The following is a 22,982-nucleotide window of genomic DNA, read 5'->3' as shown; positions in this document are numbered from 1 at the left end:
CAAGGTGTCTATTATCACCATTCGTCATCGCGTCCGCGAACTGAGTTGTCATGATCCACAAGATTGATCTATACTTATCTGGGACTTCTGAGTAGTCAGGACTTGAGTCTGCAGATGAAGTCGGACTACTAATGTGCAGTAGGGGAAATTTACAAAGACTAGGTTCGACGTAAGGCCATGAATCATCTAAGTCTTGACTTACTACGATGCTGTGAGCTCTCCAGCAGGTCTCTCGACATTCCATCCTGGTATCCCGACTGGTCAGCTCCTATCAATTCTCCCATGGGCCCGACCTATTCTTGGAGCGCTTGCGGGTTCATCTCAGCCTGTCCGATGTTCTGTAATGATCAATAATTTGCTCCCAATTTAGTTGTGGGCAAAGTCTCGACAGTCCGAGAATATTCAATGGATTCCCCGGTTCCCCAATGGGCGCAGCTTAGACAATTCTTGCTGTCTATCAGACCGTCCCAGGAGAAGTCTACCAACCTACCCAGAACTGGACAGAGCATAACTGAAGCTTACTGCCGGATGCTAGCGGAAATTTTCTATCAGACACGATGTTCACCACAACTGCCCAGCCGGATCTAAATTTGTGCAACAGATGGCTCGAAGCCATTTGGTGGGGAGACAAAGGCGAAGAAGGCGGGGAGGAACTGTTCAATTCAAGGCTAATGATACTCATGAGGTACGACACAATCATCGTGACCATGCTACACAGCGCGTACTTTGTCAAGACGAGCTGCGACTACATCGGCATTGCAACTGCCGGTACACAACCAGGGAATATTGTCAGCATTATCCTCGGCTGTCACAAACCGATAGTCTTGCGACCTGTCGAAGCTCTAGTGAATGTCGTTGTCCGGCTCAAGTATTTGGTAGTTGGCGCGTGCTACTTCCAAGGTATCTTGAACGGAGAGGCCGTCTATCAGCCTACTAACCCTCTCCGATACAAGGTCTTGGGTCAAGATACAAACTATGTTACATTGATTGACGGATTCACGGGGCTATTGCTCGATCGAACAACAGGTACTTCCATGAGAGGCAGGTATCAAAGTCGAAAGCTATGACAGGGCTCCACATAGACTTCTCGTTTTACCAGAATCACTGCAGGCTGCTGGTGTAGCTGTGGAAGCGATTGTACTAGTCTGAAATCGTAGACGTATGACGTCCGCCTAGTTCTCGACATGTCGTCATCTCAGCCTATCCGTTCATAGGGAAAAGGCCTCTCAATTATCTCAAATCTTGTCAAGACACCCCACTGAGACCATCTACTGACGCAGTTCACGGCCACAGTCTGGTATGGAAGCGACACAGCAGCAGACTAATATGACCGAACAGATCACGATTCTGAATTTGGAAGTCAAACACAACCTATCTTACTCATCTGATAGGGTCTTTGTGAACCGGGATGATGGTGAGGCTGAAACAAAACAACAAAAACGCCATCACCGAACGACTCCGGACAGCGCACATAGCCATTGTCCTCTGGATCTAAGACTCGTGGTCTTTAGAAAGTCCCAAGTCAGGCAGAATATGGTGCTGCTGACCATGAATTCTTTGTACAGTACCAATGCGATTCGAAATCGCGTTGTCGATGTCTTGACACGATGCGCCACCACGTCACATTTAAGAGACGCCAGTTAGAACAGATATGTTTTGTGTAGGTATATCGAAATTCTACATAAGAGCTTTGCTCTTCCCACATGAGTAAATCATACAATCAGATCCATCGCAACCATCTACCTAATCATTCCCGAAAGACACTCCAGTTGATAGCACGAATCTTGCCATCATGAAGCCCTCGAAGAAGGTTAGTTAGTACAAATAAGTCAAAAATCGTAGCGCTGACTCTAAGTAAGTTGATCTACCTACTGAGCTCTGTCTCGATGCTTCAATCTACGCTCGGCGCTGCCACCGGTCCTGTCAACGCAGCGTTCGATATTATCTCGCGTGACATCGACGAAGCGCGAATTTCGACCCGCCAGGATACCCCTCCGTCAGTTGAGATTACATACCGCAAGAAACTGTTGTGTCTAGTCCCTTTCGATAAGACCGTAGCCAATATATACCCAAATCAATGTCTCGACTCCCCGGGTTGGAGCTATCTATCTGAAGTTAGGCCCGGCTCTTTTCCTCCAGGCCAAACCTGCAAGTTGATTGCATACACGCAACAGGGCTGCGTGAACGAGAACCCACGCGGCACCACCATCGGCTGTTTAGAAAATCTCCTTTCCCCTAGCAGGAGCTACAAATGGGATTGTCAGGAGGATCCTGAGACGCCTGAACCGAGCCTGTACCCGTCCGCCACCGCCACTTTATTCGAACGTAGCGAATGTAGCGAGGCCACAGGAGAAGAGGGGGAAGTCATAGTAAACGGCAAGTTTGACGCTGGAACAATTCCTGCAAACACATGCCAAGACTTTGACGGTGAAAAGGCTGGATTTGGAACGTTCAACAGCTCTCTCATGACACCCAATGAAGCAATCCCCGAAAACGTCGTCTGCTATTGGGAAGTGTATGAAAATCCTGGCTGTGAAAAAGAAAGCAAGTATGATGTCAAGGGAACAAAATCCTGCCTGACCAATCTCGGCGGTAGAGGTCCATCTGCTCAGAAACAAGGACGCAGCTACCAGTGGGTCTGCTACACTCCTCCATCGGCTAGAGTTACACTGTACTCCGACGAAGTGTGCGGTGAAGTAAACCAGACTTTCAGCAACGTATCTCCCAACAACTGCCGAAGTTTCGCCCCACCGTCTACTGATCAGAGTACACCAAAGCCTCAATTTCGGAGTGGCAATGTGGCTGCTGAAAGAACAATTCCTGATGGTCTTTACTGCCGCCTTGTTGTATCCAGTGGCGAGGTTTGTTCACTGGAAATAGACTCTAAACCACCCGGAACTTGTGTCGTCGCGTACTTTAAACAAGGGGAAGATATCTACGCTGGAGAAAGCTACAAATGGTTCTGCACGCCAAGACATCCGTTTGATCCGCTTTCAGGTTAGACTTGCTCTGTGAGGGAGCAGTCGTGAGAGGAATTCTAGTGTGAGAAAAGTTGAGAAAACTTGTAATCAGCTCTTTGCCTCACGAGTCTTAGTGTACTTTCGACAGGTAGCTTACAATGACTACAAGATGCTCACTCAGTATAGCTAGAATGATAACTGACAGTATCACTACCTCCCCAGATTGAATATGTAGCTATGGATAGGGAACGTGTACTAAGTAGTCATTGTACACAGTGTTATACGTGTTGTAAATGTACACAGCCTGATTTACAATCTACTAAGATCCTGAAAGCAACAGGCACAGCGCACATAATCTATGACTGGAGATGGACTGCGAGAGGAGAGAGTAGTTTGACTGGTATATTCTCGAGCGATTGGGTATTTCTCACAAAGCAAGCGGAGCACTCGCCACTATGCACCTGCTCAAAATAAAGATCTCCCTGGTTTGTGCCGCTTGGATTGGCGTCATTCAATTCCTACTTTTTCAACAGTTCTAGCAAAGAGCATATCCAGGACCTCTTAGCGGTTCTGAGTAGAACTACTGCTCTGTACTATTGGTGTTTAATGACCCAAGAACTACAATAGTCACGTGCGCAAGCATTCCAGCATTCTCAGAGGCTCAAATCCTTACGTAGAAGAATCCCATATGAAGGGGAGGACTGGAGCCACAACAACCCAAGAAAGGAGAATGATAGGTCCCATCTCTATCTTGGTAACATTTAACGTGAACTCTGTTAGCCACTTCAAAAGCCAAAGTCACGTCAGCATCAACTCTAATATTGACGTTAGTACTGAAACGAAGTATCATTTCAAATACCAGATTGATAGGTCGTGCATCAATTGCAGGGACATAGTCAGACTCCAGCGCTACCCAGTACGGTATCTTCACTTGTATCTCTGAATCTTCACGTGAGGACAAAGCACCTGAATTTCTAAATTTAGGGGAAGGTCCGCGCGTGTTGTCGGTGGCATATTTCACCGCCTGCCCTGCAGCACCGCTCTTGGTACCCGGATTCCTCTCCGACATCGTATACGCTTCTCTTCTCCCTGTCCCTGCATTCCCAGCGCCGAAGAATCGGGCATCACGTTCCGAATCATCCACATCTAGCTCATGCGGCCGGACACCTATCATGCTAAAGCTCGTTATTTCATTTTCTCCCTACCACTGCTGTTCTGCATCAGCAGCACGAAGATGAGCAGCGCCTTGTACGTCCTGCATACACTCAACCCGACGCGTAACTCTGTGTCCTCCTTTTGCTACACTCGTCCACATGCGAGCGTGCTGAGGCTCCACCAGACCAAGAGCAGGGCTGAGACCGCCCAGGATGCAGTTACGGCTAAGCTGCTGTGATGCCGGCTTGGCTTGCTTGAATGTGACCGGTGTTATTACCAAAGCCCATAAATTGTTGATCGGTTGATCCCCCAGCGGTTGCAGCACACCAGGCTAGTCTACTCAATGCCAAGTTCAGAGCTGGTGATACGCCCAAGCCGAGCGTATGAGTATACGGTATGAATGAACGGACCACACCGGAGGTCCTGTGTACAGGTTTGCTTCGCAGTCAGGGAGGATTGGATACCGGATGTTTGACAGATATGGAGCCGATGAACCCTGTGACAACATGCTCTAGATGCTGTCTACGAGCAAAGTACGAGCAAAGTACGAGACAATATCGAGCTTGACAAATAAATCGAGGGAGAGTACCGCCGGGAATGTGGTGGCTGCATTGGCAGGCGTAGTTCTCACGTTCCCCAGCGCCGAAGAAAGAGCGGTATTGCCTGAGAGAAGACACAAGCCTTCAAGACATATGTCTTCGTCGGGATAATACATTTCCGAAATGCTTCGGCCCCTTACAATCAGTCGGTCTGCATGTTAAGAACATTCGATGAGATGGGTATAGCCGTTGGATGGATTGGGATGACCTGCCCTACGGGGCTCCCGGTACGAGGACGGGGTACTGCGTTGTTCAACAGTAGGGCCGATGTAGGAGAATTGTGGTGTTACGGTCTCGTGGGTCTGTGGGATATCTGCGACTGGATGTCACGGGCCCCGCAAGCAGCAGTGCAATCGTCAATTGCTTGAGTGATTCAAAGTATTCGACTCACATGTTTCCTTGGTTAACATGAATTGAGGTTCAGGTAGAGCATGCCTTCCTAGTTGTTTCAGACAGGCTGCAAGGAATTGAATGCTGCGCCGGGAGCGATCGAGATGGCCGAAGTCGGATCGTTGCGGCCTCTCCTACCTCCTATGCCTAGGTAGGCGAGGAGGTGAGGCTGGCCCTGAGAGGCGGCTCAACTCCAAGGAGACCAAGACCGCGTCAGAGATGTAAAGAGGTACTTGGCGCCTTGGAAAGCTTGGTGCTGTACCCTTCCTATACGTCGGCATAGGGCTCATTACCGGTGACTCGCCGTAGGATCTGACTCTCGTGACGCAAGACATGCGAAACACTCCGAATATCTTGGCATTAATCTTTCCGCTGTTGTTTGATTTGCTCCAAGGAGAGAGCACGGGCAGTGCCCTGACGCGATGTGGCTAGATTCGTGGCTAGACCCTGTGCACAGACGTCGCGCTCAAGGCGAAAGCTGAACCGGGCACCGTACACTGCACCAGCCAACTCTCACGATGTCTGTTCATCGTCTACCATACCCGTCCAATGGTAGCTAGGTCTTCGGCTGTGCACTAATGAAACATCACCACCACTGGTGCTATTGAGGACTGCCCACAATGCGCACGTGTTCCAAATAGGGCAATTAGATTGGTTTCGGCCAATTGTCGATGATCTGATTGCGCCTGGATAGTGTTCAGCACAGTCGACTACAGCTGTGGCTGTCTTGGCTTTGGTGGCTACCGCAAGAAGACCACTACAGTGGCAGTCCACCAGGAAATTGATCTGCCGCATCATTGTATAAGAAGGGGGAACAGCCGCCGTGAATAGTTTTCTCACCACAACACAGCTTCTCTCTTCCTTCACACTCACTTCTATACCTTCAAACGCTTTCAGCAACAGTCCTTCTTTTCATCAAGATGCAGTACCTCACTCTCGCTCTCTTCGCTGGCCTCGCCACTGCCCAGCTCGCTATTCCTGCTCGCAATGGCAATGTCCAGGTCCTCAAGGCGCCCAGGACCATCGCCGCTGGCAAGACTCAGAACTTCGCTTACCAGGAGTTTGACCGTGGCATGAAGTGCGCTGACGGCGATACCGGCTCCGCCAACGCCGTCTTCATCCTTGAGGAGGGTGCGACTCTCGAGAACGTCATCATTGGTGCCAACGCTCTTGAGGGTGTCCACTGCAAGGGAGCTTGCACTGTCCGCAACGTCTGGTTCCGTGACGTCTGCGAGGACGCTGTCTCCGCGCTCGGCAAGGGCGATGTCCTGATCGTCGGCGGTGGCGCTCAGAACGCTGAAGACAAGGTCGTCCAGCACAACGGCAGTGGCCGCGTTACCATCCGCGACTACCAGGTCGCCAATGTCGGAAAGGTCTACCGCTCCTGCGGTGACTGTAAGCTCCCCTTTTCCTTTACCTCTTCGCACCTCCATACTGACAACCATAACAGGCACCGGCAACTCTGGCAAGGGAGCCCGCCACGTCATCATTGAGCGTCTCCGTGCCACCAACGTCAAGACCAACCTTGCCGGTATCAACTCCAACTTTGGCGACTCTGCTACCATCAGCGGCTCCTGCGGTACCGTTTCTGGCGAGATCTGCCAGCAGTTCCAGGGTGTCAACAAGGGCTCCGGCAGCAGCAAGGAGATCTCTGGCAAGGACAAGTGCCTCGGCGCTCAGGGCAAGCTTGCCCGCGGTACTCTCAGCAGGTGCTAAGCTTCTCGCTCCGAGAAGTACACAGTGACGGCGAGCCGCATCACGAACCATGGTCGATGAGGGATGGTTGAAATGGGGATTCGGTCTTTAACCTTGTAAATATTACGTTCTTGTATTTAGTTGACCTTTGTAAATATTGTATTTTGATCTTGACGGACATCATTGCCCATGCTTGCAAAGTTGCCAGTCAGTGAGAACAAGTAACCCTCCCAGAACAGACTGCTTGGAACTAGCAATAATTGCTTCAGACTTGGATATCCTTACAGCAAGACGTCTACGACAGTCCCTACAAGCACGAAAAGCAACCGCAGGGACCTCGGACCTCACGCGTTGCGTTCATTATGGAATACATGCACCTATCAAGATATCAAAAGCTAATGTACCTGTCTAATTGGTTGTGTGGCTACCAAATGCGCAAGTCCAACCCACAATCAAAGACTGCACAGAGCACTGGTGCGTGCCAGAGCCTACAAGCCCCTTTCAGTAGACTAAAGACCCATCATCCCCCCACCCAGCCACACAACCCCAATCCAACAAGCAGCGCAAACAGCGCAAGCAGCGCAAGAAACCAAGATGAAATTACCACAAACCTACATCTGTCGTCAAACCATCCCGTTCTATAGTCCGGGATCCACACATATAACCCATGCCACGAACCACGCTTCCCCCACAAACGACTCATGCGCGCCCCACGGGCCCGCCTAGGCACGGTTATGGGACCGTGCGACGGGACATTCGAGACTCATGTTGGAGGAGATTATCGGCGAGGAGAAATTATCGCAGATCATGAAGTACTTGTGGAGATAGTGGAGATTTACAGACATTTCCCTGATACAGGGGAAGACGGGTCGAGGCGCTCACGAGAATGCGTCGGAGATGTGCTGTGTCCGTTGCTGGTATTGTGAATCGCCGCTGTAGATCCAGTGCACGTTCGGTGGTAAATATTCCGAAATTGAGTCAGTAAGTTTGGTGGGTCGTGGTTCGAATCGATTTACAGAACTAATCTCCGAATTCTTAGCCTTACATTACTTCAAGCAGTGATAAAGTGCGACGACACTGCCCTAGGGAGAAGCATTACCAAGTACTGTTGTACCGTGCAAGATGAGTTTGGTGATGTAGTGACGGAGTATCTTCATGTTCAATCGCTGTGTGAGCCATGTTAACAATTACTGATTTGTTTCGCAGCTTTCCACGGCTTTAAGCAACCCCGTCGTGGTTAACAATTATCAGCAACAAAGGTCTGATTGTATATGCTGTCAGCTGCGCTACAGACAAGGCTGAAAAGATCTTATGGTTGCACGCTTGGACACAGCTCTACTACCTCACCCTCACCCCTGTTAGGCTGCACGCACTACTGACGTGTGTGCAGCGCATGATACGTAAGCTGTAAATATCACAAACATGCGTTCAGGCGCGCTCCACAATCCTTTCTACTTGGTATTTTCAATGGAGTTCTCAGAGAATGACGATGTTCAGTGACAATTGACATTGTAATTGTGCCTCTACCTCCGTCGCGCGTAGACTGCCACTTCTAGTTCTTGTGTGCATGACACATATTAATGAATGATTCGAACATATCGAGTACTTACATAGCTCCAATATCCATGTCCGTTGAAGCGTCATTTCATTGCAAATACTTTTTCAAATAGCCCGTTCTCAATTTCTGACTGAACCATACTACATCCCTATTTTCCAAGGCTCAACCAGGCACCACAGTAATATTCCCAATATCTTGATACACTACATACAATTAAAAACTTTGAAACCAAGACCACACGAATTCGTGACAACATGGCTGTGTGTGCTTGAGTTCGTTGGGGTAAAGACTCGACCGGATTGGGGCATTGGTACATGGGCGAGGGGAGGGGAGGAAGAAAGGTATCAGGGATAGGATACGACAGGAGAGAACGGGAGCGAGAGGCATCGGGGAAGTGCTGCGGTAGAGTGCGGATGAAGGCGTGAGTACCATGAACGATGGAGACGATGGGTGAATTTTCGCGTGTTCCAAAATGCAATGTGCGCTAAGTTCATATCACACTACGGGCGTCTATACCCCGTCTGCGCAACCGGCAAACTCAATTCTGACGCAGATACTTCACTGCGCCGCCGACATCCTTGTCTCCCGCGCCGAGCCTCACATCCGCCGCCGACCTGGGCGACCTCAACTCCCGCTCATCCAGAAATTGTATGCGCGGGCCCTCCTTCTCGTCCTCGTCCTTTAGTGTGTTCTCGCTGTCCCCCGTCAGCCGCCACGTCGGCGTGTCGGGCATGCGGCGACCGCGCGACACATTCCGCGACACGGGGCGCGACCAGGTCTCTGTTCTGCTGCCCAGTGTCTCCTCGTCGGTGAGCCCTTCGCGGCTGATGACGCGCGAGAAGCGGTTGTGCCTTACGACGCTGCCACAGCGCGGGTCGACGTGGGAGTTTGGCGGGAGGGCCTCGCTGACGCTGCGGCGGCGCTCGACGCTCGGGTCAAGTTCGATGATGGGTTCGATTTTGCGCCAGCGGTAGATTATCTCGAGGGCGGGGATGCTGAGGCCGTGGACTACGATGCTGAAGAGCACGAGGAAGTAGACGACGGGGCCCATGGCGCGGAGGAGGTCTTCTTCCTCGTGTGTCTCGGCGGCGTCGAGCTTGGGGTAGAGGTGGCGTGCGTGCTCGACGTAGAAGACAGCGCCGATGCCGATGGGGCCGAAGTAGCCCATGAATAGTGCTTCCTGCCAGGTCTTGACGGTATTAGGCATGAGTCTGTACATGACCATCATAGCTGGGATGCGACGTAGTAGCAGTACCAACAAGCCTAGCGCGAGCAGGCGCCCGTACGTTATTCCTGTAATCTCGGAATTGAATTCGGACCATGGGAGGATGGCGCCAATGTACATGAAGCCGCCGAAGTTGAGGAGCACATCGATAGAACTGTTCACCTCGTCGTGCCGCGAGAGAGCCTCGCGCAAGAATGTGCCGTTCCAGTTCAGGGCGCTGCCGGCGCAGAAACAGGCTAGCAGGTCGTCCAGGCCAGCAAGGCCAGTGACACCAATGGTGAAGAGGCCGAGCGCGGTGGGATACAGGAGTAGAGATTCTGTGTCAATCCATTTCCTGCATCCTGTAAGTGTGTGCAAGGGTGTGGGTAGGGATGTATACGGACTTCTTCAATGTGAATGTCACGGCGTACATACTTGCGACGCCGAGTACAGCGCCAACTACCGCGCCCAATAGGATGAAGTATAGCCAACCCTCTACGATCCAGATCTCGACTGCTTGACCTGCGCCACCACCCAAGCGGCCTACGTCTGCTGCTCTGGCAAACATGCGATGGGCTGCGTTCGATGCTATGCGGACAACACCGGGCTTGAAGTTGACATCCTCTTCTGGTGCATGGCGGATGAGATACGTTGCGAGTAGCAGAAATGGGAAGCCAAAGCCATCGTTACTCCCCGCCTCAGCTGAGATGATCTCTCGTAACGCTCTTGGTACGTATTTGTCCGCGAAGGGGCCTTTGGCGATGGCCTGCGATAGCACAGGGTCCGTCGATGTAACCAGCGAAGCAATGACCATGGCGGTGAGAGTGGTCAACTTGGGTATCATTAGCTTGATACACCCAGTAGTGCAAAGCCACATGATGGTCATCACTGGAATGAGGAGGAGAGCCATGTCTTTCCAGCGGTGCCAAGGGTATTTAGCTGGCAGTTGGTAGCCAGCCATAACAAGCTGGATACCAATGACGACCCGGGTGATACCCTATGATGAATCAGCGCTGTCGCGAAGGAGCGGCGAGACACCTACCAACGTGATCTCTTCTGTCTGACCCTGAACAGAAGAACCCCATCGTTCAGAGTCAATGAACTTTGCGGCTATTGGCCCAAGGATGATGCCAACAAGCAACGCTGGGAGAGCCTCGCCAAGATACCATATTTGCTTGATCTTTACTGATCCAAGACCGTAAAGGATGGTGAAGGCACCTACCAATAGTCAGCGTTATGCATAGAGAGACACGAGGTTCATGTACCAAGCACGGCGATGATGATGTTCAGCTCGCTCACATCTAAGGTCGGCATGATGCTTGTTGAACGTGAGAAACTACAAAACGGCTGCCGGAAGGCGTGGCACTCAAGTTGAGAGAACTCTTGGTGTGAAGAATTTAACGAGCGCTCAAAAGGATGACTTGAGCTGGCTTAAAAATATCTCAAGGGGCAACAACGCAAAGACGGACCGGCCGATCAACAACGGGACATAGTGCAAGGGTGGGAAATCAGCTTGAGGTTTGTGGTGGGTGATCTCTGGTGACGCTGGGGACGCAAACAGTCTGCGGGGTGAGTTGTCAAGCAGGATGCCTAGTTATGTACACAATAGAAGAACGGGCTGAAACGGCAGATAGAAAAGCCTGTTACAGTGATTGTCGCCTAGCCATTTCTGAACAGTGGATGTGAGGGATAGTCTAAGTCATTGGCCATTCTCCACACTTCTGGCATTGAAGCTGTGACAAAAGGGTGGCACTCTAAGCCCCAATCTGATTGTCAGGGAGGGCAAAGATGTGACAAGAGCGATGTGCTACCGTGGCGCTTAGGTAGTCGATCAATAGGTTGAGCCTCATTGAGCTTCGCTGAGCCTCGTTCTTGGTGCAAGGCCGCGCAAGAGCGCGGGCATAATGCGTGAGCCGTCATCATGTTGTGCAACTGAACTGGAGACATCGGTGGATATCGGAATGGAGGTGAGCCTTGGGGTACAGGGAATGTCTCTTGGGCTGTACTTGGCATATCGATACCTGTATAATCTTGTGGTGACGTATGAAGTTGAACTGCTTCATTTCTTGTACAAGCCAGCCGATGGATCAGTGTAAGGAAAGTGTGCCTCACTTCATCTGTAGAACAACAGTGCTACTTCTTGAATATAGCACCAACCTTGACACGCTCAGTAGCTGGAGAATTACGAAAGAGTCAGATGGTGGTGTTATTGCAGTCAGGAGTGAGGTTGATGCTTGGCGTATAGCCAAGTCGCTCCGCCGCTGGGATCTCCGCCGACCAAGGAGAAGAAAGTGCGTCAGGTTGCCGACATCCGGATATCTCGTTCCTGTGCGCCAAGTTGATGATTGTGAATGGTTGATAGTGAATGTGGCTGGTGGGTCCGTACGTGGCTCAGGCCGGAATATCCGTCTCGTCGGTGCTTGGAAGCTGGGCAGCGGAGGGCGGAATCTTGGCACTAGCGAGTCAGTATCTATGTTATTCAGCTAGTCAAGCTCGTCACAAAAAGCGATTGCAAAAGATGAAGGCAGTGTATCGTGTCTCGTTATTCTTTCGATTTTATTCGTCGTCGTCATAGGTCTCTCGATCCTGGAAGACAAGGAACTCGCCGCCTTCTTCCCCCACAATCTGTCGCCAGACACTCTTAACGTTGTCAAGTATCGCATCGTCAAACGCGAGATCCATCGACGGAGGCGGGAAGCTGAGAACGTGCTCATGATCAGCGGGCAACGTGTCTGTGCTTGAGGATGCACGTTGCCGATATTCCGTGGACCAGAGCACATTGGGTTTAGGTGTTACCTCGACAGCCACTAGCAGCGCATCGACGGCCTTTTTGAGGAGTTCAAATCCCTTGTCAGAACTGAGTGAGGTCGAAGCGTAGAGTATGCCTTGTAGATGTTAGCCATGTGCACGATGCGAATGTGTGTGCTAACAAGTGTGAAGTGGAGCCGTTATATCAGGTTGTCAGAGAATTGTCTTCAAGTATTTCAGACAATGTAGATAAGTATTCGTAAGGTTGTTCATCATAACAGCAGTGAGTGAGATGGATGTTGTAGACTTACTTTGACCAGATGGGCACTCCCCAGTATCACTGGAGTGGACGAAGATGTGAACTGGTGGCAGTTCATCGTCTATACCGTCGATTGAGAGAGACCCAGATGGGAAGACGGCAACAGCAGAAGCTGGAGCGGGTGCTTCCTCTGCGATCGGGGGGAACAATGGTGTGAGCGGTGAAGCAACGATGGTTGTCGACCTGCAATAAGAATCCTTGTTGTCGGTCGAAACGCTCCCGCCGACCACCCACTTGGCAGTGACAGCTTCACCATCTTTCAGATGAAGCTTGACGTCGCCGTCAGAGTTTGTCGCAGCGTTGGTACTAGATGTTAAGCCTTTTCCAAGGACATAGACACCCCCGCCAACGGCACATGCTCGACAGGAGACCTGACTGATCTCCGCGAGCCCACCCCATTTCGGTATGACTGCACCAAAGCCGGCTCCAAAGACTCCGATGGACCGCAGATGTGTTGCAATGCGTGGGAGTGCGTACTCTGTAGTTGTCTGCGTGGAGCACGATGGCGACAAGGCAAGGGCCAGAAGCGGGCCCTGCAGCGCAACAGGGATCTTGAACTGTGTCGACAGGAACTCCGGGAACGACTGCAGACGATGGTCATTCCAGACCTCCGTCTGTTCCTCGTAGTCCGTAATGAAGCGCAGGAACTTCATCAACGCCCGCTTGGCCTTGAAATCGAGCTGATCGTCCTGGAAAACATCCTCGCGTCCGTTAGGGACCTTGAGAAGTTTCTGAGAGACGACTGCACCATCCGAAGGTTTTCCACCATTGTCCTGCGTGTATACCCACCAGCTCCCGACGGCCAGGAACTCGAGCTGGCGGTAGACTCGGGACGACACGAGGTGCTGGAGCAGTGTCGACTTTGCGTAGATGATCTGCGGACTGAGCGCCAAGCTGTACGCTCTGGAGAAGCCGAGCTTACCCTGGGCATTCTCAGCACCAGGAAGCTCAGGCTTCGTGATCGTGACCTTATCAAAGGCAGCAGAAGCTTCTTCTAAAGCACGTTAGTACACCCTTCGACGCGTTGAGAGAGCAGCGCATACCTTTGCTCATTTGCTTCGCCCACTCTTCAGCTTCCTGCAAGCTGAACGCCGCCTCGGCGCCGCCATAGTAGTCGTTCTCATCGATGTGGAGGATCTTCTTGTCCGACCTGGACAGAGCTCTTCAGGTGCCGCATCAGTCAGGCCGCACCGCACCCGCCGTGCATCGAGAAGACATACAAAGCGAGCAGAGACTGCTGCAGGCCCGTGCCTACAATCAGGACATCCCAGGCGGTATTGTCGAGGGTTTCCATCGCTGTGCGCGGAAGAAAGCGAGGCAGGACCGCGTGAAGCGAAGTCTTAGCGCGTCTGCTGACGTAATTCGATTTCGATCTTGAACAAAATCTGCGGGTCCACACCTGGCCATTCCTCTTCATCGCGCACGCAAAGGACTTGGGGCTATCTACGCCATGTCCGCAATGCATCCGCCCCTTCATTGGGACGGAGAGGTGCGCGAAAGAGGGATTCCGCCCAGTATCTACCGCTTTGGATTTGACCTGAATCTGCGGCTCGAAGTTGGCGGTACATATCATAGTTTTCAGACTGCGATCGTGAAGTTGAGCAGTACGATTTGCGCAAAGCGCTGCGTTTACAATATGGCGACAGTGCCTTTATTACACTTGCCATCTGTTTATGACGATGCATGTGAGCCGAGGCACTGGCTATCAAGGCCACGTCAAGTCAGGACGGTACCGCTTGTTCTGCGAGTGAGTCGAGTCATCTCAAGACTGTATCGGCCAAACATGCTTTTCCACACCTACAATGAAAGACTGGATTGGTCAGGAGGTGAGGGGTATCTATGCATTTGCTTTTATGGCCGAACTTTCTACCAATCGCTCTATCGCTGCGGCAATCTACGTGAGCTCATCATCTCAAGCTGTATATTTGCCAATCCTCCTACAACGCCTTCTTCATGATGGCGATCTGCTCGAGACACGCGCTCTTGCTTGTACCTCCTGTAGCGTTCTTCAGTTCCACCGCACGCTCGTAGTCGAGACACTCGACAACGTCGTCGCCTAACCTCGAGTCAATAGCCTTCAGCTGTTCCAGACTCAGCTTGTCCATTGGGATGTCATTATCCTCGGCAGCCGCGACTACGCGACCGGAGATGTGGTGACCCTCACGGAAAGGCACACCCTTCCTGACAAGGTAGTCTGCGAATTCTGTGGCGAGCATTTCCGGTGCAAGCGCAGCGTACATCTTCTCCTTGTTAACTTTCAAGGTGGAGATCACACCGGTAGCGATCTGGAGCGAGTCGCCGACAGTCTTGATGTGGTCGATCAGCGGCTCGACGGACTCTTGCAGGTCCTTGTTATATGTAGTGGGAAGACCCTTGATTGTCACGTAGAGACCAGCCATGTGTCCGAAGGCGCGACCGCTCTTGCCACGGATCAGCTCGAGAGAGTCTGCGTTCTTCTTCTGCGGCATGAGGGAGCTTCCAGTCGAGTAAGCGTCTGCGAGGCGCACGAAGCCAAATTCCAAGCTGGAGTAAATGATGAGGTCCTCGGCCCATCGAGACATCTTGAGCATCAGACTAGAGCCCCACTGCAGAGTCTCAAAGACGAAGTCTCGGTCGCCAACGGCATTCAGCGAGTTAGGAAGAATCCCCTCGAAGCCAAGCTCCTTAGCCATGGCGTCGCGATCGATGTTGAAGGGATTGCCAGCAAGGGCACCGCAGCCCAGGGGAGAGCGGTTGACACGCTTGATGACCTCTTGGAGGCGCTCGAGTTCCTGCGAGAACGCGGTGGTATGCCCAAGAAGGAAGTGAGACCATCGAATGGGCTGTGCCTTCTGCAGATGTGTGTAGCCGGGCATCAGGATATCGATCTCAGCCTCGGCACGCTGCACCGAAGTCTTGATCAACTGCTTCAAGTAACCCTCCAATATGTGCAGTTGGTCCCTCAACCACAACCGCATGTCGGTCGCGACTTGCTCGTTCCTGCTTCGCCCTGTGTGAAGCTTGCCGCCAATGTCCTTGCCGATGATCTCGCTCAGCCTGCGCTCGTTCGCTGTGTGAATGTCCTCGTCGTTGGGCTTGACCTCGAAGGTGTTGTTTGCCCATTCCTCCTTGATCTGGACGAAGCCCTTCTCGATAGCAGCGAACTCGTCGGCAGTCAGGATGCCATTGTTCTTGTTGGCGCGGGCAAACGCAATGGACCCAGCGATATCCTGTGCATAGAACAGGCGATCGTAGGGCAGGGACGCATTGTATTGCTCCATCACAGGGTCGAGGCCCTCTGTATGATAGTCAGCACGCAGCACGCAGCGGTCAGGATGAAGCTTGGAACAGCTCAATGATCTATCAATTGCAGCACCTACCCGTGAAACGACCTCCCCAAAGCATGTTCTCAGCGACCTTCTTTTCTGAAGCCATTGTGTGTGTGAAAGTACGATTGAAAGGGGAAAAAGTGTTGTGTAACTGATGTGACTGTTTCTCCCCAGAAAGTTTGGACGATAGTATGACGAGCTCCGATTCGGCGTCAGGGTGGGGTCTGCGCTAAAAAGTCGCTAGCAGCCGCCTCGCTTTCCTTGCTTGTCGCCCACCCCGCCATCACCACGATATTGGCACTTTCCATGCTTGAGATTCAATGCAAATTAAATTCAATACATCAGACTCAGAACAGACCAAAGGGTATCTATACACAAATGTGCCGCTCATGCATAATGCAGCAATTGCTCCTGCCAAAACATTCTGGGTACTTTCCCTTCTGATCAATCACCAGAAGCCGGGGTCCTCCATCTCAGCATCTGGGTTTAGCAGCTTCACCGGTTCTTCCATGTCATCACCAACCCAGCCCATGTACGGCTTGCTGGAACCGAACCCAGCGAACCTTTGGATATGAAGCGGCAGCTTGGCGATCTTGCTCAGGTCGTTGGCCAAGTACTGGTTCTCCTCTTGTCTGAGATACCCTCGTGTTGCAAATGCAGCATACACAAGCCGCTCCTCTTTTGTCGTGGTATTTGAGCCTGCACCATGGTAGACGCCTCCTAACATGAAGAATGCATCGCCAGGCATCATCTCAGCATGGGCGAACATCTCTGAGGACTTGGTGTAACTGGGCGGAGGGGTTGTGAAATCCCACAGATGACTTCCAGGCACGATACGAGTGGCGCCGTTCTGCTTTGTGCATTTCTTACCGGCAACGAAGAGACACAACGTATTATCTCGACCTTCCTGGTGTGTCGATGTCGCTGGGTGCTGAGTGTGATAGATGTCATCGTCTCGATGTAGACCTTGCGCCTTGGTCCCAGGACCGACCGAAAAGGTCACAGTAGTGCTGAGTTGTGGCAGACTCACACTACTTCGAGCTTCATCACCGTGCTGGGTATGTCAGTGATGAAGTCACTACCCATGGGACGAATGACTTACCCAAGAATTTGTCAGCTTACTTGTCAAGAAATGCTCGCACACCCGGTGCCAGAGATCGTTACCCGCTACTGACGAGGCATAGGTGTGCGACTTGCTCAGTAGACCAGTAACTATCCGTGTTGATGATGGCACGAAGTTCTCTCGCTGCTGGTCTGCCTTCTTGGTGGCTTCGATGTGTGGGCGAAGCTCCACTTCTAACGCCTTCAAAGTGCCTTGCCGGTACATGCCCCTAACGATGCAACCACCCGATGTCTTCAGACTCTTGACAATGTCAGAAATCAGTATTGTTTCATCCTTATAGGCCTGGAAGTCGAGTTTGGCTATCGTTGGTGCGACCGATGATTCGGCCGAGCATATACCATGTGTTGACGGCCTACACACTTCGCTGTCGTCATTGTATAAAAGAGCTGGAGCCATGATCAGAAGCAACGATCTTGCTTCAAGGCTGACGATTGTAATATAATGGGGTCTTGAAGAGAGAAGGTGGGCGTGTGATGGCTGGTAAGGCCGTGAGTACGACGTAGTTCCTCATATAAACACCGCTCATTGACTGTTCAATTGTGATAGGGGCAATACGGCTGGGTGTCGCTGCCAATTGTGTCGCTACACCGTCTCAAAACCTAATGAGCAATCAGCCGCATTCTATCAGCGTGCACATGGCCATACCGATCATACGACACCAATATAGCGAGAACTAAATATGCACACTACTCTATCCACATCGATGATCCTCGAGGGAGCTGGTCATGGGCATGGTCGCAGCTAATTATGCACGCCACAACATGAATGAGCTGAACAGCCTCGCCTTGGCATCCACGTTGTTCAGCTTCGACACCATGAGAACAACAGTGAAGCGCCTATCATTTACATCATGCTCGACTAAAAGTGGACACCGCTGATCTTCGATCACTAAATCTCAGGTTGTCACATCGTCACGTCTCAGAAACTTCATGCGGATACCAATGTTTTCGACTCCCCAGATCTGGGCGATCAATCTAGACCCCGCGGGAGCGGTCGGCCGTCCCGCAACCACTAGATTGATCGCATGTGCCAGAAGTCGGTCAGAAGCATCAACCTGAGGGGACTTTTTCGTACATGGGGGTTGTGGCTAGCGACGACGTTAACTCGTACGTGGCTGCCCAATGCGGCCACGCTTTGCCAAATTGGGCATCGTGAGGTTTCTGGCGTAGCTGAACGCGGTCAGTCCACAGCCGAGCCCCTCGATGCTCTGGACCGGAATGGCCGCCAAAAAACAACCAGCGGCTGCTACGAAACGTACTCGATAATAATTTGCGAGATGATCGAGGGCCCGGTGCACGTTCAGCCATGGTCTGCTGGCAATAGGGAGGCAGTAGTGTCTGACGAAGTCCCTATATGAGTCGTTGGAAGCAGTCTCCGTCGTGATCGGAACATTCCAAAGTCTAGTGTAGCTGCAAGGATGACTTTCTCGTCACAATTCTCAGCAATCAGAAGCTCGAAAGCGTTCATTCTCTTTACTGTCTGTACAGCATGTTTGACGGATGGCTTCACATATGGGCTCGTCGCGCCAGTCATTCCGTTCCTCTTGCAGGATGAGAACTTAGTTGCTGAGAAGAATGGTAAGCCAAGTCAACTACTTACACATGATCCATCTGACAATTCGAAGTCCAGATCTCCACGTCGCTACTCATAGCAGCCTTCTCAATTGCAGACTTCTTCGGGGCACGTAAGTATATGTCCCTATTTCGGTAGCTTATATGCTCACAATACATAGCTTGCTGCGCATGGTATGTTGACAGAGCGAAGTCTCGCCGTGTCCCATGGTATCTCGGCATTGTTCTCATTACAATGGGGAGTTTCTTGTTCGGCTTCTCCAACAACATCGCCATGCTAGTCTGCAGTCGCGTCCTTCACGGGCTTTCGTCATCCATCCTGTACACCGTGGGTCTAGCCGTACTTGTGGACACTGTTGGCAAGGATGAAGTTGGCCAATGGATGGGCACCGCCATGAGCTGCAACAACATCGGCATGATCATAAGCCCTATGCTAGGCGGCATTGTGTATGATAAGTCAGGCAAGCTCGCCGTGTTCGCCATCATGATCAGTCTCGGTGCCTTCGACATCATACTGCGTCTGCTGATGAACGAACCGCCGAAGAAGCTGCCATCAGTGACCGTCATCAGGGAACTGGAAAGCGCTCACAGCGATGAGAAGTCGAAATCCAATGCCAGCCCTGTCATTGTCTCAACTTCGTCCATCTCCGACAGCGACACAGCCAGCACCTCCCAGCCCTCCATAAAGCAAATCCCCACCGGCCGCCTTCCAGGCATCTTCACGTTAATACGCTCGCCCCGCCTCCTCGCCGCCATGTACGGCATCTTCATCAACGAATGTCTCGTCGCCTCCCTGTGCGCCATCCTACCGCTCTTCGTCCACTCAACATTCTCCTGGACTGCGCTCCCCGCCGGTCTGCTCTTCCTCACCATCGCGATCCCCGCGTTCGCAGGTCCACTCGCAGGCTGGCTCAGCGACCGCTTCGGCGCTCGCTGGGTCGCAGTCCCCGGGTTCTGCGCCGCGACTCCGCTGCTGGTGCTGCTGCGTCTGGCAGACCACGACACATTGCAGCAGAAGATCCTGCTGTGCGCGTTACTCACGTGTGTGGGCGGCAGTTTGATTTTCTTCCTCGCGCCGCTGGGCGCGGAGTGCTCGTTTGTTGCGGAGGATGTGAGTGCGCTGTCAGGGCTGGATTTGTACGCGAGTAGTTTCAGTTTGATGAACTGTGCGCTTGCGGCGGCGGGGTTACTGGGGCCGTTGGCGGCGGGCGGGTTGATGGATGGCGCGGGGTGGGAGTGGACGACGGTGGCGATGGGGGTGTTTTGTGCGACTGGGGTGGTGCCTTGTGTGCTTGCTAGTGGAGGGAGGAGGAGGAATGTGGTAGATGATGATCAAATTGCGTAGATTCAAGGCCATTCAACTATATTTGATATTATTCCACGTTATAGCAAGGCCTTTGGGGCCTTTCACCTCACTTCGATGTTGGAATCGGCATCACTGTGTCTGAGGGCTGTTGCCCAACAAATTGACATCTCCAGTCATCAAGTCAACAAGTTCTGCGACCTTCTTCCAGGAAATCTGCTATCGATGGCTTGGGACCGAAATTTCTTGTGACATCGGTACTCCCAGACATACTGAGAAACACGACCAGCCGCTTTACGCTCTCTACTTCCTTGCGTCACTCCCATCAGTACCAACGAGCAATCGTGACAGACGTCACAGGTACCAGTAACCCTGTCTGCACAGCCCCCGTAACCCGGCGACCTGGTCTGCGGGGTTTCATTTGGCATGCTAACAGAAAACGGCCGTCTTCCTCGTGCCAGCGCGGCTATGGGTCCCATCAGTCTGGTCGACCTAGTTTTCGAGGACCCGGGATTTAGCTTCGGCGATGTCAAGAACTCATTGGCGCTGTTTTCCGCCATGGGAACTGAGCATCTGTCGCAGTAGAGAAGATCCCCATGTTCACATGCCACCTAAGCTAGCGGCGCTTGTGTATTTTGCCTTTCTTCTGGCTGTCACAGCATCTGAAAGCCGCTGAAGGCTGTTGTGGTTCACGAAAAAATGACAAATCAGAGCTTCTTTTGGCCCGATATTGCCGATTCAGATTGCTGCTGTGGAAATGTAGCTGGCAGGTTGAGGGATCTCTTCTGTTGCCTCTCTCAAAAGTGCACTTGGCTGATTGTCAGTCATCTCGGGTCCTTCTCGGTCCACGGACAAGAGGCCAATTGAAGATTCAAATCCCCGAAGCCGAAGTCGTCACGACTGCTCAAAAGTCCGGTACATGGCACCGGAAAATATGTCCTGGGAAGGGTCGATTGCGGAGAGCGGGTAGGTTTTGAGGGTGCCCCGCCTTACCTAAGCCGGCCTAGTGGCAGTTGGCCCTGCATTTGCGGAGAGGGCATCTCCCACGCCAGCGACCAGCACCCCAATCGTCATTTACAATCCACGCTAGTCCCCCGTCAAGCGAGCCAAAAAATGTGCGATTCGTATGAGGCCAAGATCGGCGTGCTTTTCGATCAGCTAGTCTCCGAAGGCGTCCTTGTGTATGGGCCCCATGAATCGGTTGTGCGCGAGGCTGAGGGTTTTCCCGTGAGTACATCCACCCGAATAATGACCGCACGTATCTGAGCTTTTGTACGTGTAGATTCAATTCAAAGTCTGCGAGCACCTATCCAAAAAGCCTCACACCGTGGGTGCTGAACTAAGTCCCACCTTCAACAAAGGCCGCAAATGGGGTCCAGGAAGCGACATGTTCTGTCCCGACGAGCGCTTGATACTTGAACAGCTGAATGGCACACACGACTTGGCGTTGAACTTGTTCTGTGTTGATAGGCCGCAGTTGATGATGTTGACGATGGACTCGTACAAGCGCCAACACCAACCGTTGGATCGCGATGACTTCCAGACAGCCCTTGAAGTAATCAGGCGTTGCCCAAGTATGTACGTCATATACAACTGCAGTGAGGCTGGAGGTTGCAGCCGGACACACAAACATTTGCAGGGCTTGCGTGGCCCGCCTTTTGCGTTTGAACACGTAATACAAGCGAGCGAAGGCAAGGCAACAGTCCCGTTTCGGTTTTTCTTGCACCATCTCAGCGCAGGTTTTGCAACAACTTCAGCAGAGGAGGCGCTGGATGTGTACTCGAAGTTGTTAGATCAAACGAGGGATCTTTTGAACGTCGGCCCAGCGGATGTTTGCCCCCACAATATCGTCATGTGGAAGGACTGGCTCATCGTCATCCCTCGTCAAGCAGGATTTACTGAGGGTGCGAGTGCAAATGCTGGAGGCATGATGGGATGTGTATGGATCCCCGAATACAAGAGCATTGATGAATGGGAGAGGATAGGGTATGCTAATGTGCTGCGAAAGTTGGGTGTCCCATCACGCTCAACATCGGGCTCGGAGGATTCTGGTCGACACACAACGACAACACCATAGTAGCAGAGCTTACGACCTTGAACCGCAGAATTTTGACAGCATTACGGATGTGTTTAGAGGCGACCTCGGGTGCGAAGCCCTAAGCAGAATAGACGGCCCTTTTGATTTATTCATCTTACGATCCAGAGCAAGGCATCATGTTGTGTAGCATGCACAAGCTTTACTTTGGGCCAAAGCGAATACGACCACAGAAGGAAAGAAGCGAAGGAAGCAAATGAGGGCAAACGAAGTAAACTAAGTGAACAGCAGTGTTATTGTTCTCGAACTTCTAATCAAGAGTCATTCTTATTGCAGTGTTGGGTTACTTTTACCCTGTGCCAAAGATCCGACCCTGTGTTACTTACTTGGAACAATAAACTAACGTACCACGGTATGGTCAGATAATATCTGCGCAGCTTGCTGAAAAACGGTGCTCGAAGTTTCCAGTGAAAAATAGAGAGCCGCAGCGGTGAAAGCTGGAGATTCCAGTCGACCATTCCCTGTCATGATATTTCCTGTCTATAGAATCGATCTTCGTTCGCGGTAACACCGAGTCTCAGACTACAGACACCCACGATGGCACCTGGAAGCTTTGCAAGCACAGCACTCGCGCGCTCGCTTTCCACCGAACGGATCGAGACACGCGCCGCGCATATTAGACACACCGTCGTCTCAACCTCAACAACCACCATCATCGACATCCTGAAACCCCCAGAGGCTATCCCAACGGTAGTCAAGAAAGTTCACGCCACTGCTTCCGATCAGGATCGACCATTCATGGACTATCTCGAGGTGCCTTCGGCTGCTTCAACAACGCCGCCATCTGTTTCACGCCGGACGGCTATATCGGAGCGCCGGATTACCAAGAAGAAATCGCTCACACCTAGTGAGCAACTAGAAGCTATGCTCACTAACGAGCTGAGGGAGAAAAGAAGGCGAGAGATAGAGCGCGCGACGAAAGTGGTGTGGTGGTAGTTAAATCTCGGAAGACGG

At 51.9% G+C, this 22,982-nt stretch overlaps 9 protein-coding genes across 9 annotated transcripts; 5 read left to right on the top strand and 4 right to left on the bottom strand.

Moving 5' to 3' along the window:
• The first annotated feature begins 1,726 nt into the window (after positions 1–1,726).
• C7974DRAFT_426782 (uncharacterized protein) lies at positions 1,727–3,120 on the top strand. Its single transcript, XM_046144532.1, has 2 exons — positions 1,727–1,810; positions 1,860–3,120. Exons 1-2 carry the CDS (start codon positions 1,793–1,795, stop codon positions 3,000–3,002), a joined length of 1,161 nt encoding a protein of 386 aa, XP_045993781.1. The 5' UTR covers positions 1,727–1,792; the 3' UTR covers positions 3,003–3,120.
• Positions 3,121–3,866: 746 nt separating this feature from the next.
• On the top strand, positions 3,867–5,395 carry C7974DRAFT_400198 (uncharacterized protein). The gene has a single exon (XM_046142477.1). It carries the CDS (start codon positions 4,114–4,116, stop codon positions 4,351–4,353), a length of 240 nt encoding a protein of 79 aa, XP_045993780.1. The 5' UTR covers positions 3,867–4,113; the 3' UTR covers positions 4,354–5,395.
• Positions 5,396–5,614: 219 nt separating this feature from the next.
• C7974DRAFT_426781 (putative pectate lyase E) lies at positions 5,615–6,975 on the top strand. Its single transcript, XM_046144531.1, has 2 exons — positions 5,615–6,499; positions 6,555–6,975. Exons 1-2 carry the CDS (start codon positions 6,025–6,027, stop codon positions 6,818–6,820), a joined length of 741 nt encoding a protein of 246 aa, XP_045993779.1. The 5' UTR covers positions 5,615–6,024; the 3' UTR covers positions 6,821–6,975.
• A 1,331-nt stretch (positions 6,976–8,306) lies between these two features.
• C7974DRAFT_440732 (Sodium/hydrogen exchanger family-domain-containing protein) lies at positions 8,307–10,875 on the bottom strand (the record flags this gene model as incomplete). The annotated part of the gene is made up of 6 exons (XM_046145340.1): positions 8,307–8,857; positions 8,932–9,036; positions 9,214–9,916; positions 9,966–10,558; positions 10,604–10,779; positions 10,827–10,875. The coding sequence occupies 6 exons, from the start codon at positions 10,873–10,875 to the stop codon at positions 8,702–8,704; spliced, it is 1,782 nt and encodes a 593-aa protein (XP_045993778.1). The 3' UTR covers positions 8,307–8,701.
• Positions 10,876–12,117: 1,242 nt separating this feature from the next.
• C7974DRAFT_364394 (rab geranylgeranyl transferase escort protein-like protein) lies at positions 12,118–13,926 on the bottom strand (the record flags this gene model as incomplete). The annotated part of the gene is made up of 4 exons (XM_046139797.1): positions 13,849–13,926; positions 13,672–13,790; positions 12,621–13,619; positions 12,118–12,446 (listed from the first exon to the last, which is right to left on the bottom strand). Exons 1-4 carry the CDS (start codon positions 13,920–13,922, stop codon positions 12,118–12,120), a joined length of 1,521 nt encoding a protein of 506 aa, XP_045993777.1. The 5' UTR covers positions 13,923–13,926.
• A 488-nt stretch (positions 13,927–14,414) lies between these two features.
• Positions 14,415–16,083, bottom strand: C7974DRAFT_465195 (L-Aspartase-like protein). The gene is made up of 2 exons (XM_046146289.1): positions 15,988–16,083; positions 14,415–15,905 (listed from the first exon to the last, which is right to left on the bottom strand). Exons 1-2 carry the CDS (start codon positions 16,040–16,042, stop codon positions 14,566–14,568), a joined length of 1,395 nt encoding a protein of 464 aa, XP_045993776.1. The 5' UTR covers positions 16,043–16,083; the 3' UTR covers positions 14,415–14,565.
• Positions 16,084–16,384: 301 nt separating this feature from the next.
• Positions 16,385–17,455, bottom strand: C7974DRAFT_318045 (uncharacterized protein; the record flags this gene model as incomplete). The annotated part of the gene is made up of 2 exons (XM_046138629.1): positions 16,385–16,990; positions 17,171–17,455. The coding sequence occupies 2 exons, from the start codon at positions 17,453–17,455 to the stop codon at positions 16,385–16,387; spliced, it is 891 nt and encodes a 296-aa protein (XP_045993775.1).
• A 1,021-nt stretch (positions 17,456–18,476) lies between these two features.
• On the top strand, positions 18,477–19,975 carry C7974DRAFT_318185 (major facilitator superfamily domain-containing protein; the record flags this gene model as incomplete). Its single annotated transcript, XM_046138642.1, has 3 exons — positions 18,477–18,636; positions 18,684–18,743; positions 18,792–19,975. The coding sequence occupies 3 exons, from the start codon at positions 18,477–18,479 to the stop codon at positions 19,973–19,975; spliced, it is 1,404 nt and encodes a 467-aa protein (XP_045993774.1).
• A 1,014-nt stretch (positions 19,976–20,989) lies between these two features.
• On the top strand, positions 20,990–22,342 carry C7974DRAFT_364385 (uncharacterized protein). The gene is made up of 2 exons (XM_046139796.1): positions 20,990–21,160; positions 21,216–22,342. The coding sequence occupies exons 1-2, from the start codon at positions 21,047–21,049 to the stop codon at positions 22,008–22,010; spliced, it is 909 nt and encodes a 302-aa protein (XP_045993773.1). The 5' UTR covers positions 20,990–21,046; the 3' UTR covers positions 22,011–22,342.
• Positions 22,343–22,982: the final 640 nt, after the last annotated feature.

The sequence above is a fragment of the Boeremia exigua genome (assembly GCF_020726555.1).
Source record: "Boeremia exigua strain MPI-SDFR-AT-0100 chromosome Unknown C7974scaffold_10, whole genome shotgun sequence".
NCBI lineage: Eukaryota > Fungi > Ascomycota > Dothideomycetes > Pleosporales > Didymellaceae > Boeremia > Boeremia exigua.
Note: the sequence above shows the minus strand (reverse complement) of the source record. Positions and strands in the feature narration are given on the sequence as shown.

Coding starts and splice junctions, on each gene's coding strand:
- C7974DRAFT_364385 (XM_046139796.1), top strand. CDS start 21,047: ATGTGCGATTCGTATGAGGCCAAGATCGGCGTGCTTTTCGATCAGCTA. Junction 21,161..21,215: donor GCGAGGCTGAGGGTTTTCCC/GTGAGTACATCC, acceptor TTGTACGTGTAG/ATTCAATTCAAAGTCTGCGA.
- C7974DRAFT_426781 (XM_046144531.1), top strand. CDS start 6,025: ATGCAGTACCTCACTCTCGCTCTCTTCGCTGGCCTCGCCACTGCCCAG. Junction 6,500..6,554: donor CTACCGCTCCTGCGGTGACT/GTAAGCTCCCCT, acceptor CAACCATAACAG/GCACCGGCAACTCTGGCAAG.
- C7974DRAFT_400198 (XM_046142477.1), top strand. CDS start 4,114: ATGCGGCCGGACACCTATCATGCTAAAGCTCGTTATTTCATTTTCTCC.
- C7974DRAFT_465195 (XM_046146289.1), bottom strand. CDS start 16,042: ATGGCTTCAGAAAAGAAGGTCGCTGAGAACATGCTTTGGGGAGGTCGT. Junction 15,906..15,987: donor TTGGGGAGGTCGTTTCACGG/GTAGGTGCTGCA, acceptor ACTATCATACAG/AGGGCCTCGACCCTGTGATG.